General features: G+C 26.0%; 2 protein-coding genes and 1 long non-coding RNA gene across 5 annotated transcripts in view; 1 reads left to right on the plus strand and 2 right to left on the minus strand.

The window, feature by feature from the left end:
• Positions 1-4676: 4676 nt before the first annotated feature.
• LOC126908677 (G-protein coupled receptor Mth2-like) lies at positions 4677-19759 on the minus strand. Of its 2 annotated transcripts, XM_050690961.1 has the most exons (6): positions 19176-19759; positions 13867-14371; positions 7485-7563; positions 6704-6888; positions 5582-5747; positions 4677-5264 (listed from the first exon to the last, which is right to left on the minus strand). In XM_050690961.1, the coding sequence occupies exons 1-6, from the start codon at positions 19503-19505 to the stop codon at positions 4937-4939; spliced, it is 1593 nt and encodes a 530-aa protein (XP_050546918.1). In that variant the 5' UTR covers positions 19506-19759; the 3' UTR covers positions 4677-4936. The 2 variants fall into 2 exon arrangements, with proteins under 2 accessions (XP_050546918.1, XP_050546919.1); XM_050690962.1 differs by lacking the exons at positions 13867-14371; positions 19176-19759 and adding an exon at positions 8856-9774.
• LOC126908676 (mutS protein homolog 4-like) overlaps positions 15513-27759 on the plus strand; it is a 25405-nt gene continuing 13158 nt past the window's right edge. The window contains exons 1-3 of the mRNA XM_050690960.1: positions 15513-15643; positions 24558-24631; positions 25921-26290. Coding sequence (XP_050546917.1) covers positions 24571-24631; positions 25921-26290 — 431 coding nt within the window. The 5' untranslated portion in view covers positions 15513-15643; positions 24558-24570. The remainder of the gene's footprint in view (positions 15644-24557; positions 24632-25920; positions 26291-27759) is intronic.
• The window catches only part of LOC126908681 (uncharacterized), a 5899-nt gene continuing 930 nt past the window's right edge, over positions 22791-27759 (minus strand). The window contains exons 2-3 of one of the 2 annotated variants that reach the window (XR_007704814.1): positions 24055-24207; positions 22791-22968 (exon numbers count right to left, since the gene is read on the minus strand). This is a non-coding gene — a long non-coding RNA (uncharacterized LOC126908681). The remainder of the gene's footprint in view (positions 22969-24054; positions 24208-27759) is intronic. The other variant, XR_007704813.1, reaches the window with a different exon arrangement.

Raw genomic sequence — 27759 nt, forward strand, 5'->3', positions numbered from 1 at the left:
AGTGAGTTGGGTTATGTTATTGTTATCATTACACATTACTTTGCCGTGTTTTTCCTCCACTCTATATTTAAAAATGTTAATAACTTCTTAAGTACTATTTCAAAAATTGTTATCGATCAGTTATTTCCTTAATTATATTATTTTTCATTTTATTAGCTAGTTGTGATGAAGGGGCGATTAAAAAACGACTATAGTTCTGGTTTTTGTTTTATTTATCTTGCAAAGACTACGGCATTCATTAAGCCATCAGTTACATTTTTATTTTTGTTTATAAATTAATATTTTTAGTTAATTTCCGCAATTAAATTTCTTTCTTTTGGGACCTTATTAGGATGTATAAATTTTCTGTTGAAGGTATGAGGACTGTTTTTTAATGGCTGGACGTATGAAGCCTTTTCACTTACCTCTCTGTACTTTCTACATTAGGTTAGAACATGTTTGACTGTAAGCTCATCTTCATAGGTTAGACCTATAGGTGGTTCCATTTGATCTATAAGGTATCCGTGAGTGTGTCTAGCAACATGTTTATTACTTTCCTTTTTAAGTTTGTATTGTTCCATCCGTAAATTGAACTTTTGAATTTCTTTTGGTTGATCCAGTTTGGTTTAACCTGTGACTTCTATAATTTTTTTTATAAGTATTTTAATGTCTTTTTAAATTGTTATGTTTGTTAATGTTTTATCGTCTTTTTTTGTTGCTTTATTACTTTCCTATCAACTTGTTCATTTCCATGGTAGTCTCAATGTCAGGGTACCCAAATTAAGGCTATTTTTATGTTTTTTGGAGTTTATATAGTGTGGGCTTTTATCTGTGTCTGGATTATCTTCAAAGGTGAAGATAATCCAGGATGTGCTGTTTCGGTATTTCTTTTTTTTTGGGGGGGGGAGCTTTCGGTGGAAACAAAAATATCTGTAGTTACATAATTTATATCCATATGGTTAATTCACATATATTTAATTATATCCATATGGTCTGTGGTGTTTAAAAATAGTGGGCTTTCTGTGGTTGTAAGTTTTCTATTGTTTCATTTTCTTTGTCAGTAGAAGGTAGAGAAGGTAGGAAGTATGTTCTTTGTTAAAAGGTATATTTTCCTGGAGGTTCTTTTTGTTAGAAACAGATGTGTGTCCTTTGCACGTAAAACACATTATTGAATCGTCCGTAAAGAAATCCTTAAAATGCGTTTGGTTGAGGTTTATAATAATAGTTCTTGACAGTTTTGCTTAGTCTTTGTGTTTGATAAATATATGAAATTACCATCCGTTTGTTAGTTTTGATTAGTTTACAGATTTTTATATTTTGGCCTTTTCGTATGTATTGATTATGTTTTTTCCAGTAGCGAGTTTAGTACATCGCTAAACGGCAAAAATATACAAAAGCGTTTATTTGATAATCGAGATGCAAAAATAATGTTTTTTGATGATGTGATGTTGCCTATGCCTAATACATAATCGTTTTGTGGTATGCCTTAGTAGCATTGTTGTCGGTTGTCTATTTCATGGTATCTGGGGTATTACTGGTTTATTGTTTTTTTTTGATATTTGTTATAAAGTTAGGTTTATTTAAAAGATTAAGTGGACTGCTCGCTATTTTGTTCATCATCACTGATCTCCTCATTTCACTTGCCTCGTGTTCTCCTTTGTCAAACTCGTACTCTATATACTCTGTCTTACTTCTACTTATTCTTAAACCCTTTTCTTCAAGAGCTGATATCCACACANCTTCTACTTATTCTTAAACCCTTTTCTTCAAGAGCTGATCTCCACACCTCTAGCCTTTGATTAATTTTCTCCTATTAACACTATATCGTCAGCAAACAACATGCACCATGGCACCTCTCCTTGTATTTTTCTAGTAATTTCATCGATCATTATAGAGAATAAGGGCTTAAAACAGTACCTTGGTGCACTTCTACTCTTACCCGAAAACCTTTTGATACTTCTCCTATGCTATTTACCCTGGTACAAATGCAATCATTAATATCTTCTATTATATTAATGTACCTTTTCGAGACTCCTTTTCTCATTAATGCCCACTTTAGAACCTCTCTCGGCACTCTATCATACATTTTCTCCAAATCTATAAATATATATATGTATATACATTTGAAAAATGTATGAATCATTATATTTTTTTTTTTTTGAGATAAGTACTATTTATATTGATACATATATATATTTATTTATTTATTCGTATATTATACTTCTAAATCATAAAACTTGTAATCAGAATATAAATAATGAAATAGGAGATCCTGTAGATTTTGGAATAATCCATTCATTTTTTTAAATTAAATACTATCTACAGATATTTGCATTGAAGCGTTTTTTATGATAGTGATATTAATCACTGTCAGATATCATTATACTTGATCCAACTATGCCACGATCCCACTGTGCTGGTTTTTTATACACCTTATGTAATGATAATCTTTAGACTAACCACTCGTCTTGGATATCAATGGTTAAGAAAACTTTCTCATTGGGGAAAGTTGCTAATAATACAAAAAAAGAACGAAAAACGTATTGGTGACTTCAATAAACCTGCTCCTAATATTGTCTGAGCTTTTTCTCTTTTCCAGAATCATCTGATTTGCTACTCAATACCAGTTTATTACTTTTTTTAAATATATTAATAATAACACCGGCACAAAAAAAAAAAAGTTGACTGTATTTTTGATCGGATCCACCTACGGACATATATTTCGAACCGCTGAATCCGAATTTGATGCCCGTTTGGCCCAACCTTCCAGATTTGAGTAAAATGCAAAACACTCTAAAAAAGTCAAAAATTTGCAAAAAACTGCAGTCATAGCGATAAAAAAATTGTTTTCATCGCTCCATACAACACTTAAAACCTATATATTTGGTGGAATAGTTAAAGTCTATTTATATCTTGAGTCATATATTTTGTTATGTAAAAAACTATTACACCAGCACACACACACACACACAAAAGTTATCTGTACTTTTGACCGGACTCACATATGAACATGTATTTCGAACTGCTGAATCCGAATTTGAAGTCCGTTTGGTCCGGTCACCCTCCAGATTTGCAAAAATTGCAGTCACAGCGATGAAAAAATTTTTTTGGACCCGGATCAAGTATGATTTTTATGTATGTCAATTTACTGAATCTGAATCTGAACGGTAATTAGCCCGTTGAGCCGTTAACATTTTTAAAAAATACCGAAAAAACCCCAAAAATTTCAATAAATCATGAAAAATCGAAATTATTAAGATGAAAAAAATTGTTTGGATTCAGATTGAGTATTATTTTTATGTATTTTGTTTCACTGGATTTAAATCTGGTGTTCTTGACCCATTAACGTTTTAAAATTTTAAAAAATTGCAGTTATAAATATGAGAAAAAATCTATGAAACACGATTGTTAATGACTTGACAAAGTAGAGAAAGCAGGCGTTGTCATCAAGCTACTGCAGCTCTTCATCAGTAGTGGGAAACGTGGCTACTGGAGAGTATACCATTATAAAAAGTAGTTCTCATCTTTGTAATAAAAGTCCTGATTCATTTTGTTACGTTTATGGCGAGTTTCTCATAATACAAGGCCTGCTTTATCACCCTGATCAGACGCTCATACTAAGTTTCCGGATCCCTGCATCGTAAAGTACTTATCACTTGTACCTCCCATGACGGCACATCGCCGTTAATCCAAGATCTCTGCCAGATGGTTCTGTTGCCAACCGTCAATACGTGGAGGTGCCCTGGTTGCAGGCACAAGCGATCGTAAGGAATTTTTAATGAATCCCAAATTCGAACTCTATTTCAGAATGCAATTTTATAGGAATAATGAAAGAGACGAAGAGAGTTTAAAATTCTCTCGTATTCTTTGTAAGAACAAAATTACATAAAAATCATACTCAATCTGAATCCAAAAAATTTTTTTCATCTTGATAATTTCAATTTTTTATGATTTATTGCAATTTTTGAGGTTTATTTTTCAAATTTTGACGGTTTAACAGACTAATTAACGTTCAGATTCATATTCAGTAAATTAATATATCAATATATTGATCCGGGTCCATAAAAATTTTTTTATGGCTATAACTGCAGTTTTTCGCAAATTTGTGCAAATCTGGAGGGTGATCGGGCCAAACGGACTTCAAATTCGGATTCAGCGGTTCGAAATATATGTTCATAGGCGGGTCCGGTCAAAAGTACAGACAACTTTTTTTTTTGTTGTGTGTGTGTGCTGGTGTAATATTTTACATAACAAAATATATAACTCAAGATATAAATAGACTGTAACTATTCCCACAGTTATACAGGTTTTAAGAGTTATATGGAGCTCTATTATTACTTGGTAATCTCATATTAGTTTCAAATTATAATAGAAATTTAGTCCAAAATCATTTAACTTTAACAAGCTGTAATATACGAACGATCCGAAAATAATTTATAATACCAAAATTGTTTGTATTTTTATTTTAAATCATAATAACAAATTCAAAATAGGGGTTCCCATTTAAGAAAATTCAAGTTAATCTTTTGTAACTTTGAAGGGATGAAGAAAATGATGTTTTTACTACATATTATTGTAGAGTTTTTTGTATAAAACAAAATTTCCTTACCAAAAATTTTAAATTTTCAATAATGACCGAGAAAATGAGTGTCTTATTCTGAATGAATCACCCTGTATATATATAAATAAACTATAAATTAACACAAAATAATTTTTAATATTAACATAATTTAAATCGTTGAGTTACAAGTTGAGTAAAATCAATAATTAAAAAAATATAAATATCTAAATAGGTCGAACACATAAAAATTTAAATAGTATAAAAAATTTAATTAAGGTAATTTAAAAATAGTTAAAAAACAATAAACATTTTGTTTTTAATATGTTTTACAAAATTTAAATAAAACTATGATAATGTGTACAAATACAATAAATCATGAAAAAATATTAAGCAGTTTTAAGCCTTAAAATCTGAAACAAGATGTGTGTTCATTTCAACCGAATCCTTGGGAACCACAGTTGATTGTGTGTAAGTACTACTCGTTGTCCTATTTGATACAACAGTTGATGATTTGACAATCTCTACTCCTGGACAAAACTTCTTGTTCACTAATCTTAGTACTCGTTTTTTACAAACAAAAATTAAAAATATTAACACTCCTTGTAACGCATTTCCAATATCAGTCACGTACCACCAATGGCCCTGGTTATCAAAGGCCCACGATATTATTTCTGCTAGCCAATTTACTCCCATTACGAGGAATAACTTGAAGTACAGCAGAAATCTGCAAATGGATAACATGATTAAGTCGACATAACATAATAAATACAAAAATAAAATACATAATTTAATGAGCTTAAATTAACGTCAAACAAAGAGGAATAATAAAAAAGATATATTCAAGTGTATTAATAAAGGGAACGCGATAGGTTAACTCCCTAAAGTGGCTTCAATGGTTCATACATAAGAACATATATTTAACATTATAAAATTTGCTTTTAACTTTAAAAAATATCTTGCTAGGTTGTCTTAATTAAAAAAAAAAATACATTTTTAAATTGTTAATGAAATCATACGCTCTAAATAAATATTTTGCATTACTTTTGTTTTTCATGATCGACACTTTTTTTGCTTTCAGATCCTTGAAGTACTTTTGCTTCTCTCATATGTTTGAGGATCATCAATGCAGTATGGATAAACATCAACGAATTCGCTAATAGAATTACACCGATAGGTCCATAAAAATATATTAGGGTAGCAGTTTTTGCTAAAATAATAGAGAAATGTATTTTTCTTTTTTACAAAAACATTGTACATTGATAATTTATTAATATAAATATATTACTTTAACATTAAATGTTAACATAAGCGCGCGCAAAAATATACAATTCGGATGCAGTAACAATTTTTATGGGGCTATATTTTTTCACAGATTTAATGGACTTGCAAGGCATTTATTATTAAAAATTCATAAATTAACCTCATAATGGAAATTTTATAAAATAAAGTATGATAGCTCTTCCTTAAATCTTAAATAAATTAGCCTTTACTCTATTAACTACTAAATGAAAACGATCCAGTTTAATAAAATTAGACCAGTCAGGCTCTAAGGGTTTGCTGTCAGGGGCAGCAAAAGTACCCATTCTGTACGCACATCCATGAATGTTATGTAGTACATTTTATATTTATTTTAACTAAATTTATTAAATTATTTTTTGTATATTTTGGGTTTCAATGAATAAAAAGTTAGATCATAAATGAGGCTAATTAATAATTGTAGGTCCGAGCAAACTACTACCAAAAATTGTTTTTCGATAAATCAATTGTACCAATCAATTTTACCTTAAGTCACAATTGGCTGTTCTACTTTTGAATACTTATTTTTACGATTATCCGATAGCTATTGAAGAAAACTTTTTTTTACAGCATTGACGTGGTTACATAAATCACTTTGATGAAATTATTTTTTTAATTTTCGGCACTTACACCCATTATACCACAAATATTTAAAATTTTTTGGTAAACAATTATTTCATGCACAATATAAACGATTAAAACTGAACATTCACTATGAATGTCAACAATTTTAATCTATAATTTATACATTAAACACATTAATTTTTTATATTGAACTGCTATTAAATCGATACAGTTACTTTGTATTGGTATTGGTACAATTTCAGTGACTAAAAATTATCACATGTACATGTATTTTGAACTCACTATGAAACCAACAACTACGCAATCCAAAGTCTGGCTGATATTCAGTCGAATTTAGGCTTGTCGATAATTCCATATAAAATGTAATAAAAAATATTATAAGTGGACCTCCCCAGGCATATATAGAATGGAGAATAAATTTTTTAGAATCTCTCTCTTTTGCACGTCCTCTCATTGGTCTACAACCGCTGAAATATATAATTCATTAACTTAATATTAATACTTTTAATACGAGAAAAAATTAATTTGTTCATTATTATTACATTGAATATTAATTTTGTAATAAATTAATACTAACAAGTATAATTAGGATACACAGTTGTCATGTGTGTACAATTGTATATAATTTGTAACTTTTCATAGTAATGATGTCAAATTACTACCAAGGGGACAGACTAGATAATAAACAAGGTATGTTTTTACACAAAGTAATTAAAAAACTATGACATGTCGTAACTAATAGACATATGTGCATGGGTAGTAAGGGTTACTTTTGCTACGTATAACTACTAGTATAGTTCAATTTAATTAAACGATTGACAACGGACACCATTCGTCAACAAAAGATGCTAGATAAAAAAAACACCTATTGACCTACAGTTTAAAACAATTTTGTAAAGTTAAGTAGTCAATCTGATATAATAAAGAATAACTTGAGGTATATTGCTCTTTGGAAAATACTTTTAGTTATTTTTCATTGATAAGGTGTTTAAGGTGTAAAAAGGTATAACACATTTTATGTGGCAACTTAAACTAATAATAGTAATAATTATACACCATTTACCTGAAGGTCCACCACAAATCGAAGCACATAACATTTAGCCAGAAAAATGAGGCTAGGAAGGAAAACTGAATAATGTATGCTATAACAAAAAAATATATACACTTAATCATTATAAAATGAATAGAAATTAACGAGGCAAAAGGTATTTGGTAAAAATATAATATAATTGTATATATATATATATATATATATATTTCCTCTTTTAAAAATAAAGCGTTGTTTATAAACTGACTACTAAATAACAATACTAGTAAATGTATCCAAGAAATTTTTAAATATTCATATTTATTAGAATAACGGTATTTATAGTTTAAAGTATTATTTAAATAATATGTTTAAGCTAAATAATTGAATGTCTTGTACATATAAAGGTCAATAACCATCAGCAAAAAATTAATGATTGTGCGTATCTTCAGGTGCGATAATTTAAACGAGAAAGTTGAATGATGTATTATGAAGGTTTGAGAAATAATGAATTAAAAATTATATATTTTACGTGCAGAATATTAACCTAAAATTTCAATTCATTTTTAATGTCAATTGTTATAGAGTGCTTATGATTTAATTGGTACATTAAGAAAAAGTTAATCGAACTATGTATGTTATAGAAATTATAATCTTAAAACAAAAAGAAATTGCACAAGGTAATACTTCTAAGTAACAAATGATGACCAAAAAATATGTTAAAAGGCGTAGTTATTAGTCGTCATGAGATTAATAATTAATCTTATAATTGAAAGGGTTTGGTGCAACAAACAGATAAGTTAAGATAAGTTTTCAAGAGAAGCAATATTATTAATATTTTTTAAGAAAAAGTATGATAAAATATTTTTTTCTGAATTTAATATCTATACAAATATATATATATATTTGTATTGCAATATAGTAATATAGAATTCATTTTTGTAATAACGTAGAAAAATAATTTTTATTCAAAATTAACAAACAATTATTTTCTGAAAAAGTTAGATTTATCTGATAGTTGCACCAAACATTTCAATTCTTCTTCTTTTATAATTATAAGAAAAATGTTAAATATTTAAAAAATCATTCATTTAAGGGTATAATAGCCAATACATTTTGCTTAATTTTAATTTGTCAGTAGATGTTACGAAATAATAGTAAATTGTAATAATGTTCCATAGAATACATTTTTTTATCGTCTATATGTTTTGTATTCTATTTTGTCTTACATATTAAAATTCACCTAAAATTAAGTATTTAGTTTATATAATAACTAATAACAATAATTTTCATTAATTTTCTTTTGTTTAATTATTGTCAAAAGAAAATGTTATAAAAATTTTTTTTTTGAATATTGATAATTTATTACTATTCTAACGAACTACAATCGTGTTCGGTAGATTTTACCTGAACAAAAGCATGCGAATTTTGATAGAGAACTATTAAGTTGTGTGAACGCTAAGGAAATGTAAGCTACAATTAAACTTATCACATGACACATAAGTGATTTCCCGTGGAAATTTCTGAGTTTCTTTATACAAGCAAATACAGTGAACGTAATAATCAAAAATGGTACAGACAAGATCATAAGAACTGTAAGGATCAAATCAACACGGATTCCATCATTGAGTGTCGTAATTTCAGTTACAGGTAAACATATGTTGATTGCGATGTCATCCTTGCCAGTGCCGAAGAACTCGACACAATACTCATTGGGTTTATAAATACCTGCTGCTTTAGAGCTCACCACACCTGTGTTAGGGTCGATACTGAAAGAGTCGCCTTTGTTCTTATTAGGCTCAATAATAAAATGACCAAATTCACACGGTGAACCAAGAATCACTTTAAACGTTTCGTTTTCGTGGAATTTTTGATTAGACAAACCATCGTTGCTTGAAGGTATGCGTAATGGCGGAATGTCTTTTGATTCGATACATATTTTGTTGTCTTTGTACTGTGTCGTCCGATTGCAACATTTATGAATATATACTTCTGATAAACTAACGTCGCTGCAGTAAATAATAAAAATCAAGACAAAGATTAAAACTACCCACGATTTAGTTATTGATGGTATACTTGGTATTTTAATTTTTTTCACCATTTGTTGGACAAAATTATTTACATTGCAACAATAAAATATAAAATTTGGGTTTGTTAATTGTTCGATAATCAACTAATTGGACCGCGTTTGTAAAAACTAGTGTCAGTGACAACGAAGATAATTGTACTGACAATCAAATAGTTGTTTATTTCCCATGCGCAGATAGAATATGTAGATAGAATTAATGTATCTAACTTTGAAACAACCACAATGATAAACAATATTATACCGTAAACTACATATGTTACTCATATTTATCACATAGCGGTAGCGCCGAGTAGCTGAATGCTCGTTTTNAGATAGAATATGTAGATAGAATTAATGTATCTAACTTTGAAACAACCACAATGATAAACAATATTATACCGTAAACTACATATATGTTACTCATATTTATCACATGGCGGTAGCGCCGAGTAGTTGAATGCTCGTTTCGAATGCAAAATTAAAATACTTATTAAAAATTATCTAATTATATAGCAAACAGGTATTGAGTATGCATTTGTTGTTTTTGTTTAAGTTAATGTAGTTTCTATACTTTTGGGCTGTGTGTTACATAACGTAAACGTAAAGTGTATACATTTGTATAATTGAAAATTAATGAATGTATTAGAAGCACTTAGGAAACAACCCCTCTATAAATTATAGAGTTAAAATTGTGAAAAGTGTTAATCGCGAGTAAAAAAAAAAAAATTACATCCTTAAAATATTTAATTTGTTAGTATTACAAATGATCAATAAAGTTTTAAGTATTCAATTTTTAACTATTCTACGTTTAGTACCTATGATGTTATAAAATATATTTATTCAATAGCATCGCCATTAAATCGTCAGGATTTATTTTCAGGGAATTATAAAACTTTTAAGTTTAACTATAAATTAGCAATATTAATTAAATAAATGATAAGAGTGGCTATAAACGTTATCAAGAATTCAAAATTAATAATTGAAGAAAATTTCAGGATTTTTATTCAAAGTCAAACACTATACCTAAACTATAGAAAATAATATGATACCTATTGTGTCGACTATTAATGACCTGGCTTATAATTTGGCTAAACAAAGGAGTTTTCATCTATTTAAAAATTATATAGCTTTTCAGTTTAAATTAATATTGACTTACTTAAAAAATTATCTGGTTATACTATTCAAAATAATGATAGGTTAATTTCTTTTGACGTAGTATTCATAATTCCGAGTATTCCGATAAATATAACAATTGTTTTTCTTAAAGACTGGCTAAAGGAACAAATATAAAATAGGATAAAATAAATGAGCTTATTAATTTGACAATTTCTGACTATATAATACTGACTATTCAAGTAAAGAACAATTTTTTTTTAATGACCTGAAATATCTAATCTCAATTAATTTTTTTGTAGCTGATAAGCTTTTGTTATTCATTATCCTTTAGATTCAATATTTTATGATGTTTAATAACTGATGTATGTGAATATTGAAGCCAGCAGAGTTCAAAAGACTTAAGTGATGGTTAATTCCATTTTTGTTTTAAATAAACAAATTGTTATGTATCTATTTATTAATGATATATATATATTGTTTCTATTATTTATTTATTCTTTTGGCATATTTTAATAAACTAAAGTAATACATTTGAAAACAGTTCTAACACAAAATTGGAATAAAGAAAGAAGGGCAGCTAGTACACTCACTAGCGTGGGTGACAAATAATAATTTGATCACTCATTTAATATTATTTGAGCATCTTAAATGGACTTGCTAGAATTTTTATAAAATTGTTATTACTGTAATAACATTTAAAAATAATAATAAGTACTAATTTAAGAGATTTATTAGGTATTTCTAATAATAAAGTTGAAGCAAAAGGGAAATAGGGCATTTATAAAATAAATTGTGAAGGTTGTAATAAATGTACGTAGGACAAAGGAAAATAAATATAGAGGTCAGGTTTGAAGAACACTCAAGAAACATAAAAATCAAGAAGTTGATCAATCTCGTGTAGCTAAACATTTATTGATACATAATCACTCCATTGAAACCAAAAAACTAATTAAAAACGCAAATAATTACAAATAACTCAATATAAGGGAGACAATAGAAATGTTTTGAAATAAGAACATTTTAATTAATTAGGAACTTGGGCCACTGAAAAATTCATTATTAAACTTCTTTAAACTGGCAAAATGTGACAATATTACTTAGTGATAATGTCACTAGGGGTATATCAGGGGTTTTTTTACGGTCGGAGTGTCAGTACATATTTAGCGTTGATAATGATAAGATTGTTCTCAAAATATGTGTCTGCAATTTTTTTAGTAATTTTTTTGTGGCTCAAGTAGTTACATATTTTTTTTAGTTTTAAAATAATATTGTTAATATAATTTTAATTTTAAATGAATAATAAAAGTTTAACAAAATTGGATTCCGATGATGTATAGTGGTCTTACTATTGGTTCAACTGTAATCTACTAAGACTGCCACAATTAGAATACTGCTCCAATAATATCTATATATTATGGGATATCACTTTCAAAATTTATAACGATAGGTTTTAAAAATAAAAATCGATTATCGATAGCTAAAGAAAACTAAACATATCGTATTGATATTATTATATCTTGATGAAAAAAACGTTCTATAATGTGGAACATATCTACGACATTTTTATATACCACAAGTACGTGGTATTGTTTCCTCGTCATTTAATGCCGTAATACTTTTGATTTCATCATAAATAACATTTGTATTTTCTCCAACTTTGTAGTTTTTTTTTTGACACTCTGGAATTACCATTACTAAGACTTATTAAATCTATATTTTTACTTTGGAAATATTCAGATAAATTAAAAGTGAAACTTAACAATTCAATTAAAACTAAGATAGCTACCAAAATATTACATATACAATTTAAATGACTGTGTTAGTTTTATTTTAAAGTTTTTATAACAAATTCGTGTACATCATAAAATTCATTTTTGTGAATGTTTTATTTCAACTTATTTTTGACTCACGAGATATTGTTTTTAAACGGTAACACATATAACAGCTGTCATGGCTACAAATTTAACTAATAGTACTTCTAATTTAATATCCGTCTAGTAAATTATATATTAAATCAATTAAAAATACATTATAAAGCTACATTGTAATAAAAATATAACAAAAAAAAATCTTAATTTATTTAAATAAATAATAAATGCAAGTCATTAATAATATTTAGTAGTAATAATAATCCTTTTTATTATTAATTTAATTTAACTATTACAAAATATTTTTATTCTATTTAAGTTATATTGTAATATTTGTATCAATGATTCAAATATATTTATTATAGGAGAATCCATATATTAATGAAAATTCTAATTAATTAAATTTTCATTTATAATAATTTTTTCCTTATCAATCTATGGCAATTTGCATCTGTTGTATAATTCATGGGCGCATACAGATTTTTTTACAGGAAGGAATGAATGTTTTTAATAGAATCTAAGTTTATAAACACAATATAACATAAATAACACATATTATACCACCAATGAACAAATTAACCTCTCAAAAATATAACCATTTATAGTATCACTTCTTATGTCTATGTTTATACCTTATTAAATCACTAATACTCGCATAATTACTATTGTTGGTAGTAATTAAAAAAAGTAATAAAAAAGTCGGCCACTTTAGACAAGCAATAAATTATATCTATAAATCTATAATTTTCTGCAAAATCAGTTTCACGTACAAAACATATGTTTAACGATAAGACTATAGGCTCAAAAATATCTATGCAAATCAAAATTATTGAATAATTTAGATGAAAACTTAAATTAAAATTTTAGAAGTACGGTGTTAGCGGTAAATAGAAATACATGATTTTACTGATTACAGACAGTAGAAAATTTAGAAACACCGTTTGAGTATTTATCACGATTTTAATTTAATGTTATAATTACAAAAATAATATCCTTAATAAAAATATAATAGTATAGTAGTTCAGGAGCTAAAGTCACCAATTCTCTCTCCAGGTAAAAAAAGTGATTAAAAAAAAAAAAATAAATAATATCCCAAATAAATTTCATAGAATGAGACGTTTGTCATAATGTAATAAAGCACAGTTTTTTTACAATTATTCCTCAAAAAATTTCACACTTAGGTGTGAATTTTAAAAAATTGCCAGTAAAAAAATTGTTTTCTCACAAACAATTTATTTTGTGGATTTTTTATATTATATGATCAAAATTAAACAAATGAGGCGTTAATTATTGCTAACATATATAAACTTAAACATATTAAAAAATACAATTTTTATAAAGAACAAAAAAATAAACTTTATCTTACCTAGTATCACACATATATTATTTTGATATCTGACCAAGGACTCAGTGTGTAATTGTATAAAAAGTGAAGAAGCATAAGCAATCGTTAGTGATCCTATGTGGCATATAAGTGATTTTCCTTGCAAGTTTCTTAATTCTCTGATTAGGGCATATATAAAAAACGTGACCATCAAAAATGGAAGAGATATAAACATTGCAATTTTGTAAATTAATAACGAATTATTTTCAGGTATAACTAAATTTATTTTTTCTTCGAAGCATAACAATGGAATAACTTGTTTATAGGTAATAAAATTGTCAACACAATATTGATCTGGGGCTGTGATTATTTCCCCGTTTTCTTTTGTTAAATGACCAGAATCAGATATACGATAATTATCTTTAGGAATTTTTTTTGGATCTAACACTAATTTGCCAGCTTTACATTTAGGTTTAGCATAGACTAAATAAAAACGGTCAGATTCGTGTTCTTCAACAATACCAGATCCATTAACATATTTAGGCACCTAAAACAAACAAAATTAAAAACAATTAACTTTTTTTAAATATTTACTAAGGTCTTGTTTAATTTTTCTTTGTTGAGCATGATTTTTTTTAAATACAAATACAAATAAAATATATTAATAATTGTTATAAAAATAGACAATTAAATATATTGAGGGTTTAGGGTTTTAAACATTATCCAATTATCTACTTCAAGTCAATATTATTTATTAAAGAATAATTGTAAAGATGTATCATATATATATAAAGAAATTATATTTACCAATAATTATGCATACTAAGAATTGATTATATTTAACTATATCCTGCCTCTATTCCATTACAAGATTCACCTTGTGTAAAAATAGAAAATCAATAATCGATAAAAATAATATAGCGCATCTGTTTAAAATTTAATGTTACAAAAGAATACAAATAGTAAGTTAAATAACTAATAACAAATACTTATTTAAACTTAAAATATGTTTTAGCACGTCTTTGTTCATTGTATAGATAAATTAATTGTTACATAGTAAAAATAATGTGTTGTTTTTTCAACAATTTTAATATACATTTTATAGCTTTAGTTGCGCAGTTTTAAAAAAGTAGCCATTGGTTTAGTTCTCAGCTAAACTGTACTAATATATAATAATGATTAGTAAAAATTATTGAAGTAAAAACTTTAACAAATTAATAAATACAAATTTCATGAGACTTTAATTAGCAGTAATTTTATTATGTCGCGAAATAAGTTATATTATATCAAAATTTACAATTTATGACTTTATATTTTACATGCAACATTTAAATGTACTTATAATGGCTATCCACAATTTTATAAGTAAAAAGGCGGTGTTAACGAAAACTTTTGACCTACCTTAAAAATTAGTTTTGAAATCCTATACCTTTTTACTCATAAGTTAAAAAGTAACGTTGTAATTTAAATTGGTCAAAATGATAATTAAGTGTATAATACAGCAAAATTTAATTTTTTAAATACAACTCAATTTTATAATAAAAGTTTAACATCATATAAACTTACTACAAAATAATAGTTAGTGAAAAAAACATTTAATGGAGAATTACTGTACATTTAGTTTCCATGAACTCGTCAATACCAAAGACGTGGTTTGTGGTTTATAAATATACTATCATTTATAAATATTTGTTGTCTACCTTTTCTTTTTCCTACATTTTATAAAACTGTAGAAATAACTATATTTAATAGTAGCCATATGCTAATATAATATATATTTAATAGTGAATTTTCCTAAGTGTTTTACAGTTACATAGAAGTAAGTATTAAATGTACGATTCGTATAATCATTTTATTTATTATTTTTATTCAAAACAGCCCGTAGCGCGGTTTCTAAGTGTTAATTTCATTGTGCGAAGTAATAATATTCTATGAATTAAATTTATTTGTTAAACTAACATTCTTTGTGAAATTTTATGTTTTTTATTACAAAAGTACATTCCAAATAAAACCAGAGAATTTAATATATTATTGTAAACTATTTTCTTTCGTGCTGTCATATTTTTATCGAATTATTATTTGCCAATACATAACGTAATATACAAAAATCTAATAATATAGATAATATGCAGAAAATATATTATCTGATTGTCATTATTGTCATAATTTTTAGTAACAAGGAACTTAATATAACTTTATCATTAAATGCCTCAACTTATTGAACAAAAATTTTTCATTTTTGAAACTATTTATGATAGAAACCAGAAAATTATTCCGTCTCACAGAGTAAATAAATGTTGAATAGTACCCATACAAACTTTGAAAGACTTATATAGAATTCACTTACTAAAAAAACGTTAAGCCAATTCAAATAAAAAAAATCTCAATGCGAAATAACACCAGAAAATATTTTTAACACATTTTGAAATTATAGGACTAATTAATTACCTCAACAATTTCAAAATGGTTTGGTAAATGATTATAAATAGTGTTTGGCATTTTCGAATATTTTAAACTATCGAATAACTATTCGAATTGTTTTTATACAACTGAATAGTTTATTTTTAGCATATACTATCGAATAGTTTTAAAAACTATTCGAATTGTTCTACCTAATATTTTTATTAAGTACACTTAATTATAATAATAAGTTAATTAACGAATACTTAAAATAAATTATTATACAATTAATAATAGTAAAAATTAGTGATGGGCATTTTTAAATATTTTAAACTATTGAATAACTATTCGAATTTTGTATATACAACGGAATAGTTTGTTTTTAGCATAAATTATCGAATAGTTTTTTAAATTATTCGAATATATTGTATAACTATCGAATATTTTTTGAATGACTATCGAATAGTTCGATAGTTACTATTCGATATTTCCCATCACTAATTATAAATCATACGCGATCGTTAGATTATTATCAGTGCCGTTGCGTAAACTCGACAACTAAGATTGCTGGGGCCTCGTGTCTTTTTATAATTTTTATATTTTTGAACATCTAAACTACTTTTAATTATATAATATAAAAACATAGAAGACAAATCGACAAAACATTTCAAACTTAATTTAAATTGCATATGCTTTAGTTTAATCATTTTTAATAGAAGTCAGGATTTTCGAAACATTGTCCTAAAAAAGTTTTAATGTAAATTTTAGTTATATTAAAACTTTAATTTTATTTGTATTATTAATAGGCTTTTCAAAAAAATATATGTTATTTGAAGCATTCTAGTTTTTTGTCCAGAGTATTGACTGTAAAAATTTCATACTGAACCACGAATTTTAAATTCACATAACTAATTCCTATTCCGATATTTTAAAATATCAGTATTTTAGAATTTGTTATAACTAAAAATTTTTCGGCCTTTTATACAGTCATATTAAACGTATTTTTTGAAGTTGAAGTATAAATAATTTGATATTATGGGTTTATTATTTATATTTACCTTAGTCATATTATTAAGAAACTAGCGTGCTAGAATATATGACAAAAAATTAATTTGCAAAGTAATATTATATTTAAGAATTTTTATCGTACAAAAACAAAAATAAGTTTTTAATATTCATCAATTTTATACAAAAATATTATCGACGTTTTTATATTATACTTTTATTTTATGATTTAATTATAGTGTCATACTCTGATAACATTTATAAAAAAGTAACAAAATATATTCAGTGGATCGCAAGTTATCGGATTTGTCAAAACATTCTGAGTCATCCTGCATACAGGATGTTCTGACAAATCCTTTAACTTTTATAATAAAGAATTTTTTGTAGTATTTTTTTAAAATAATTTTTATACTTTTCGATTACAGTTATAATATAAAATAGAGATTAAGAATATAAATACTATAATATTTTTTAAATTTATTAAAAAAAAAAAGATCACTTAAAAAAATTTCATGATAGTTATTTTGTAATTTAGATTTTGTGCAAAAATTGTGTAGCAAAATTAAAAACCTTAAGACATCAACGATACATATAATTTTCAGAAAGTAATGTATTGTTTCTTAAAAATATTATTTACTTTTGTAATAATATCATTTAATATTATTACAAAATGATTTTTACATTACTATTATTTGTGGAGAAATTTAATCTAGAAAAAACATTTGTGTACTATTGCTATAATGAAAAAGTTTTCATACAATTGTTTCTCCTAAAAAATTAATAAAAATGAATATGTCTCCTCGTTGTTACTCTCAGGTCTTCAATTTCTTATTAATGTTACGTATTTTTATTTCTAGAGAATTTTAAGTTTGCGAACATTTGAATTTCTATGTTTATTACACGATAGTAAACTTCAATGTTAGTTAGAAAGAATAAAAGAAACACAATATTTTCATGTTAAATTTTGGTCATAGGCACAATTTTTCCTTGATTATCATCGCTTGAGTATTAAATAGTAAATATGTTATTATACTAACATTTATAGTAATATTAATATTATCTATCAAATATTGAGATCTCATTGGTATTACTTTATCAAAAGTCAAATTAAATAATAGATATTGATAAATTCATAGATAAAAACAAGATATCAAATACAAACAATTTATTTGAAATGTATAAAGATAATTAAACAGTGTCTCACCAAGTTTATATATATTTAATAACTTTAATCTATTATATTATAAATATAATAGATAAACCACTATTGGTTTATCTATAAGAAGTAAAATATTAATTAAAAATTAAAGTTTATTATTCTGCGAACTCAGAAATATTGTCAACTCATTTAGGCCAAAAAGTGGGATGTGAGGTATTGCATATTAAGCGGCGATATAATAATGAGCTAAAATTTTTCGACACAATTTCACTAAAACAGCAAAGGAAATACAAATACATTATTATTTAATGTCAATAAAGATAACAAATTTAGAAATCATAGTTAAGTTTATCGGGGTGGAAAAATAACCATCTCATTTAATTTTATCTTATCCGAATATACTATTAGTTACTGAGTATATTGGGTAAGAAATAGCCTACAAAAAATATCGTTAAATCAATAATTGCATCGCAACAAATAGATATCCTACAAACAGTTTTAGCTTCGATGCGAAGCTGAGAAGGTATTAATTTTTTAAATTGTTTCTTGAACCTACAAATAACTTAATAAAACTCAAACCTCATTAAATTTAAAAATTACTTCTCATTCTGTATACCTTATAAAAATGTGGCATTTTTAAATTCCTCAATCCAACTTGAAATATAATAAGAATTATATATATATATATTAAAATAGTAATCCCGATAAAAAAAATAATTTTATTTTTCTATCAGAAAGGTTAATAATAGATTTTTCTTATTAACTATTTAATATCTACTAATCTTACTATAAAAGATGCATCCAATGTGTCATTATTAGCAGCGCATCCTTTTTTTCCAAATACTTGATTTAGATTACAACACTTTTGTACGCATAACTCAACTTCGCAAATACATAATTCGTATTCTTTATCTATTCTACGGTATGCCGATATTGGGTATGCTTTTGGAGGCAGTTCCATTGTCCACAACACATCGCCCACAAAGGTAACATTTTCTTGTGGTACAATCTTAGTAGTATTCATTTTGCACCACGATGAAATATTACTTCCCACATTTTCGTTAACAAACGTTGAAACTAGAATACTAACGATAAACACTGAAGTCCGAACATGCATGGTGTTGACCCCCAAATAAAAAAACGAAGTTATTTAATTTAACTGACCATAGTTCGAATGTCGCGTACTTCTAACGGAACACGAACGAAATAAATACACAGGTTTTCATTAATTAATTAAAATACCTTAAATAACAATAATTTTTTAAAATAAATTAAAATTTATGAGTAATTCAAACATGTACACTACGTCACACCAACAGAATGCGATGCACACCGCGTGTCTACGGTAACTGAGAGGCAGCAAGGTCTAAAACGTGTTTTAACACAGATCCACTCGCAAATACATATCGTTGTTGTGCTTACCACACGTTAAGTAAGAAAACCACTCAGTTAACAGTCAAACCAGTCTTGGTGCATGTTAATGACTTATGATAAGTTACGTCATTAAATTAAAAGCGAAAATAATTTTTTTGATTAAATAACTGTAAAATAAATTACAACGAATTTTTTTTAACATCAATTTTATTATTTTTAATGATATCAATTCTTATGTTTTTTTTTAATCTCTACGATTCATACTCGGAAATGAGTATAAACCAAGTATCGCATGTACTAAAATTTTTTTTTTGTAAGAACTATAAAAATCAAATTTATTTGAGTATTTTTTTAATTTTTTTATTCCTGGTGTATTCGTACAAACAAGGAGACTATAATCTTATTACATAATAAAACATTGAGAAATTAGATAATGCTGGCAAAATTACTTAATGTTGTCTGATTTTAAAAAAAAATTTTTGAAATGATAGAGTTCGACAACGTTATTATTCTAGAAAAATTATTCGGGAAGATGAGAATTTTTTTTTTAACACAACGTGAGCGTTTAAAAATTTTAACAAAAACGCTCATGCCGCTAGCGTTTTTAGATTTAAAACCTGAAATTTTTACCAGGTCCGAGTAGATCAGGTAAAAATCCAATAGTATCTTGAAAATTTCGTTGATGTCTATCGATATTTTACTGATTTATATGGATTTTTTTTTTTTATATTCCAAGTCGCGCGCAAACCACCCGAATTACTTGTTCACCTTTTCTACATGAAAACGATTTTTTTTTCGTTTTTCTCATATATCACTGTAATTTACATGCTACAAGGAAGGTGAAAAAATCCAAAATTCCGAAATCGGACCAAATTATTTTCTTAATTATTATTTATTTTACAAACGAGACTAAATTTCTAGTAAACTGCTTTTGGAGTAAAATTTTTTTTACAAAACACTTATTATGCTCGGCGTAGCACAGTGGTTTGTAATCAAATTTTAGGCGCTCATAAATCCCATTTGAAAATGTACTCACAATATTAAAATATTTATGAAAACTCAATTCTAGTATATTACTTAGACAAAATATAAAATTTCAAGGTCACATGTTAATTCGGTCGTTATTTATAGCCGTTTGAAGTATAAATATGGTTATATTACGGTTATTTTAACATTAAGAAAAACATCTTTAGCTGTCAATATTTTTAACAAGTAAAAATTGTTTTTTTTATTATTAAAAGTAAAGGTCAAAGATGTAAAAATCTTTTTTATGTCTTAGTAATGCTCGTTTTAATAAAATAGATTATTTTTTTAGTTGTTTTGAAAATTAAAAAGCATAATACTAAAAATTACCCTATTTTACCCAAGTATCAATGTATAGATACTGTTTAGAGCAAGTATTCTAGATTTTATAACTATAATTTGTTTAGCAGTGGACAAAAATAACTACTTAAGGCTAATAAGATTATACCAATTCATACATTTATTTACAATTAGCTTTCACTTATTTCGATTTCTGATATTGAATTGATTAAGTTATTTATTTCATCTTCGAATTGACAAATAAATTTTGCGCATCGATATAAATTTATTTATATATATTTTTTTGAAAATAATTACATTGATGATATATATGGATCACTTGATACTAATAGCATATGCATTAAATCTTCATTGCTATTATACGCCGAATTTTTTCTAGTATGGTGAAGTCTTATTTTTTTATAATCTTTTTTTCTGTCTTCTTGGACTTCTTCCGAAAGTTGACATAAAAATGTATTCGATACACTTCAATTAATAATTACTTTAACTAATACAACTTTAATTACGTCTAATTTAAACCACATACTATACTTGGTACATTAAACATAATTTTTAAAATTAAATTTACTGTGTGTAATTTTAAAAAACATAAAGTTTTAAGTTGTACTTAAGCTGATATTTTGTTTTATGTATTTAGTTTATACGTATACGCACACCAAAAAAAAGTTTTATGAGTTTAACTTAAAAGTAATAAATCATTATTTATTATCCGACATTGTATTTATACAATATTCATTTTACAAAACAACATGTAAGTGATTTTTAATGAAAAAGTATTAATAAATATTTTATTGAGATATTAGAACATAAAAATTTTTAATGGTTCTTTTAAATACTTTTACGTTTACTTTTACAAATAAAATTTTTTTCAAAAAAGTGTTTTTAATTAATATACTTTAATAATAAACTAAAATAGTCCTTTTTAATTTCCTAACTTTTGGTTCTTAGTCCTTACTGTGATGATGCGTATAGATTTAGTGACGTCGTACTTTTCATGAAGACAAACGGGGCGTTTATCTTTCCAACCTCATCTTCGGAAATATATTTTTTATATTTAACATATTTTCACTAGTTAGAAAAAAATAACTGTTATTTATACTTGCATACTTATTTATTTAAATAATTTTATTTAAACAACTATATTTCGGTAGCTATTTTGTGGTGTTTGGCCAGAGTGGAATAAGTGTAAAATTGTAACTTTTGTAATAATTTGATTGAAATTTGTAAAATTTTATTCACTTTTAATTATAGCGCGAAATTGTATGCATTTATAAATTTTGTTTAGCCACTTTAAAGGGTATATAGTTAGCGCAATTTTGTTGTAAAATTAAATAGCAGCGTAAAAATATTTTTTTATTTTTAGATGAATTGACCCCTCTAATACCTTTAAAATTATAACATTGGTAAAAATACATTTCTAAATTTTCAAGTCAATTATTAATAATTTGTACTGGTTTGTGGCTTGTTTGGAATAACATAACAAAATGTAACTCATCACACATAATTCTTACTTATTACGGTAATAATATTACCAATATCCCAAATTTATGTTTTTTCTGTTTTTTAAATAATTATTATTTAAAATAGTATATAGTCATTCATATAATTCTGAAATAACATTATTTTTTCAACATTTAAAAACATAACATAGAGTTACTTAACTATAACATATATAAAATACATTTAGCATAGTATTCCAGACCTGTCTTCAACTGAATCGTTTATTTCAGAAATCACTTAAATGACAAAAATTGTAAAACAACTTTTTTTGTATTTTCTTGTATTCTATTAGTAGATCCATCGATTTGTGAAAAAATCTCATATGTGCGTCTTATTTATGCAGCTAATCGCATCTTTGGAATAATTTGTTTAGAGCAGAAACCCTACAAGTGACATCGCAAATGAGATTTTTGCACTAAAATAATTATATTATCATTTTTTTTCAAATACAATTTATTTATAAATTTAATACTTAGTAACTAAGTATAATAACTGTTATTTACGTTTACGATAGTGGCTACAAAATATTGCCCACTTGCTGTTGCTATGCATTACTGTAGTAGTATTTAGGCGATATGCACACAATATCAGTGTGATATATTTAGTATTAATTTAGCTGTTTAGTTTATTATTTTTCGGTTATTTTTTTCATTTACTGTGTTTTAAAATGTCGAGTGAAACTGAATCTAATGAAGATATTCCGAATAAAAGAAGAAAAGGTGTTGTCCATTCAAAAACTTACAAACGAAACATTATTAAGGAATCCTGAACTCAAGGAAAAGAATATGTAAATTATAAAGGTAAAAAAATTTGTCAAAAAACTCCTCTTCATGAAATAAAATGCAAATGCTCTGCTAAATGTCTTAAGCTTATCACGAAGGAAGTGTTGAGTGATATTTGGACAAAATTTTACTCAATGGAAAATAAAAATAGTTAGGATATTTATCTACAATCGTTGATAAAAAAAAAGAAATTAAATGTCCTACAAAATCTAAAATGTTAATACCACTTATAGAAAATCGTAATAAGACAAATAATATGCACGTAGATGAGATACTAGATCTCCTGATCTGCCAACTACCAAAACCTACTCTACTGGGAAAGTTCCAATAAATAAAAAAAAAATTGATGACTTGAAAAAGCTCTCGGAATATACTACAGATTATTCAAATTTTTATAATATTATTTTGAGTTGGCCAACATCAGCTCAGGAGGAAAGAATGGACGATTCAGATTATGAAGAACAGTAATAATAAATTAAAACATTTTAATTTGCATAAAAAATTTTTTTTTGATACTTTTAAATATCTGCTTGTAATAATTTAATTTGTAAAAGTTCATCAAAATTCTACTTTGTTAATTTTTTCTCTAATTAAATTTATTATTACCTTAAAACTAGAAAATTAATGTTGTAAATGTATTTTATTGCAGAAACACCATAACTGCAAAGAGTAAGGGTTTAAATTTACCTCTTCCCTTCAATCTTGGTGAGTATATGAGTATATTCAGTGTTATGTGTTGAACCTTCCTTTACTTCCACCAAGAAGGAAAAAAAAACTTTTGGAAAATGAGAAGTTTTTATTAATTTCTCGATAGTTTAAATTTCTGTACTTAAGGGGTTTCTGAAATAAACATAACAAAGAGTTACTCTTTTCCTTCATTAATTATAAACTTATTTGTCAAGAAAAAAAATAACAATTATACATTATTTTGGTAAATTACCTTTTTTTAAATTATCGAAAAAAAATTCTCTTCAGAATGATTAATCCTTTACGACTACAATTTCAAACAATGATTACATTCATTTTCATTGTAAAAATACATTTTTTTCGTTAACAAAATTAATATTATAAATATAATATTATTATTATTTCTAAATATTATAATAACATAAATAAAACTTTTAAAGTGACTTAATTAATAAATATAAGTGTTTTTTAAATTTAATCATTTTAAAAATTATTAATTTCAGCTGTTATTTAATAATGAACATTGTCAACAACTCAGGTAATCGTCAGAAAGCTACAAACGATGATTTTCAAGTTGGTAAGTTTTTCTATGAAATTTATAATTTGATATTAGTATTATAATGACAGAATAATAATTTTTATGCAATTCCAAATATGTTTTCTGTTTGCCATTCATAGGTAAATAATTTATCTTCGAATGACATAAAAAGTAAAGAAATCAGCTATACCTGAGTTAAATATTTATTATTTTTAATTTCTTATTGGATTTTATATTTTAACATTCTTGGTTGACACGTTATATTTATGTGTTATCAAGTTGTCTCAATTTTAAATTACATTCTTATAACCTTTGATCGTAATATTTGAATAAACCAAATATAAACTAAAAAGAAACGACATATAAAAGAAAAAAATATATCTCAAAATTATACAACTTTACATTTTTTCTGTATTTTAAAATTGATAGAACTTTTTTTTTTAGTATTGATTAAAATAATATTATAATAGAATATACTAAAAATAATAAGCTTTCTTTTTGTATGATATTTATAAATCTCCAATAAAAAACATAAGTAGAAGAGGGTTTGAAAAAGATCATCTACGCATGTCAATTTTTTTTTCATTTCAATTTTTGAAAATGTTCCAGAGGTCTTACAACTTCTGACTTATATCAATTTATAGCTTTTAAAGTGTACTACAATGTTGATAAAATATTTGTTCCGATGATTTTCTACTATTTGAAAATGACATTAATTTAAAAATAAAACTACGTTATTTTCAATCATGTGATTAATTTAACAAACACTTAAAATTCGAATGAAATTATAGAAATTATATAATAAAAATATACAAACTATGAAATTTAATAGATTAGCATCCAAGGGTTTTTTTATGATGATATCTGAATTTATTCGTTCCAAATTTTCCATGTCTCCTATGTACTGCGACCTCATTGTGTTGGGGTTTTTATGAAAAATAATTGATGTATTGATAAAAATATTTATTAAGAATTTATTTATGTTTTTCTTCTCATTATAAAATATAAAGGTATCACTGATTAGAGGGGGTCAAAAGTCCTAAAGATTAGTAGTATGTATANAAAAATATTTATTAAGAATTTATTTATGTTTTTCTTCTCATTATAAAATATAAAGGTATCACTGATTAGAGGGGGTCAAAAGTACTAAAGATTAGTAGTATGTATAGTGTACCAGCCTGAAATTCATAATTCCTTTAAATATTAAAATTACTTTATCTCAAGTAATCTAAATATTACTATAGATACAATAAACATTTTTTTGTAAAAAAATCTTAACAAATCTACTCATTGTTTTCTTATAATACATTATTATTATGTGTTTGCAGTTCGAATGGGTCGATACAAGGTTCCTCAATGGCCTAAAAAAGATCATTTAAATCCTAGTCATCGTCGTCCAAACTTTTCTAATACTAGCACTTCATCCTATGTCGGTCAAATATATTCTGCTTTTAAAATTGATAAAACACCAAATACTCCTGCAGTTATCACAGGAACGCCTGTGTTAAGATCTCATATTGCTTCATCATCTCATCAGTCAACTATAAATGACAGCGATATGGAGAAATTGTTTAACACAAAATTATATGATCGAGAAACGTCGAAAAATATTATTCATCAACAAGTTGTCGATATGGTGACTAATAGTACCCCACATAATTTTTTAATACCGCAGACATCGTTTGATCAAGTGCCCAAGTAAATATTATACCCAGTAATCGATCAAGGCTAATCTAATAAGTTCTGTTGAAATAATTCTCACATTATACTTTTGTAAATTTTTATACTAAAAAAAAATGAATTGCATTGTTGCAGTCTAGAGAGAATTGAGAGTGTTTATTACGCCTTTCTAGTGAGAATGTCTGTTGTGTATTTAAAATAATATAAGCTAGTATAAATTGAACTACTGTTGAATTTATATATTGAAGTAAAAAAATAAATTGATTATGAATTTTTAAAATAAATTTTAAACAAAAGAGCAAACCTTTTATTAACAAAAGAAAAAATATTTATGTATAATTAATTTATTGTTTATATAATTCATAAAATTTAATTTTAGTTTTTCTGGTCCGAAAAACAAAAATAAGCCGAACAATACCAGTATAAAACCTACATCATCTACCATTACATCAAAATTGTCAGAAAGTACTAAAAATATCATAAATAATAGTGTAATAATTGGTAAAAAATATAAATTTTTTACTAAGAAAAATTTAATTACTAAAAATTACGTATGTTTAAATTTAGTTTTGACTGAAGGAAGGTGTTCTTCTCAAGGAACAGTTGGATTGGCATCAATAGATCTTAAAAGGCCAGTCATAACACTTAGCCAAATAAATGATACACAAAACTATGTAAATACAATTACAAAGATAAATGTTTTAAATCCAGCTGAGGTTAGTATTTAGATAGTTGCTTCATTTGTACTGTGTTGAAGAAAAAGTTCTATTACTAAGTCGTTACTTAACCTTTTAGCTAGTGTAAATGCCAATTAACGTTTTCTTGATAACACAGTTATAATCAAATAGTGGATAGACAATAAATATTATCATAGTAAAACTTGATAATCTGGTAATGACGTATCTAGTTAGCTACGTTATTCATAGCAAAAACCCAACTACGTCTAGGTAACTGAGTTTTTGTTTGGGGATGAGGGTAAAAACCTTTTTAACACGCTTATATTAGTTTCACCTGTATGTATGTATGTAACTCTCGAAACGTCATGCGTTATCGCATATTCCGTCGTCTATGGCCTTGAGACTAAACTGCGATAACGCATTCACCCCACCCCACGCCTCGCTCACCCCACGACGGCTACACTATTCCTGTATAAATTAATTTTGGTTACGGGTACCCGTACACGCGTGCTTGTCATCAATATTATATATATACAGGGTGTTCAGTAAGTCAGGAAACGGGTTTCTATTGCTCTCATTGTTTGTAATAATGAGAACAATAGATACCCGTTTCCTGACTTACTGAACACTCTGTATAAACAATTTTTAGCTTCGATGCGAAGCTGAGAAGGTATTGGTTTTACTAAGATGTGTTTTTTTTTTTTTTTTTTTTTGTGTCTGTTACCACTTTTTCTCAGCTCTCACCGAACCGATTTCTTTCAATGATACGTCAAAAGATCACAAATCGTATCTAGTCGAAGACATTACCCT

Source organism: Daktulosphaira vitifoliae, unplaced genomic scaffold (genome assembly GCF_025091365.1).
Source record: "Daktulosphaira vitifoliae isolate Bord-2020 unplaced genomic scaffold, ASM2509136v1 Scaffold_5, whole genome shotgun sequence".
Taxonomy (NCBI): Eukaryota; Metazoa; Arthropoda; class Insecta; order Hemiptera; family Phylloxeridae; genus Daktulosphaira; species Daktulosphaira vitifoliae.

Excerpts from the sequence above, each read along its gene's own strand:
- LOC126908677 (XM_050690961.1), bottom strand. The coding sequence starts at position 19,505 with ATGCATGTTCGGACTTCAGTGTTTATCGTTAGTATTCTAGTTTCAACG. Across the intron at positions 6,889-7,484 it reads GATTTGTGGTGGACCTTCAG|CGGTTGTAGACCAATGAGAG; the intron begins GTAAATGGTGTA and ends TATATATTTCAG. Across the intron at positions 5,748-6,703 it reads GCGTAGTTGTTGGTTTCATA|CAAAAACTGCTACCCTAATA; the intron begins GTGAGTTCAAAA and ends CTATTATTTTAG.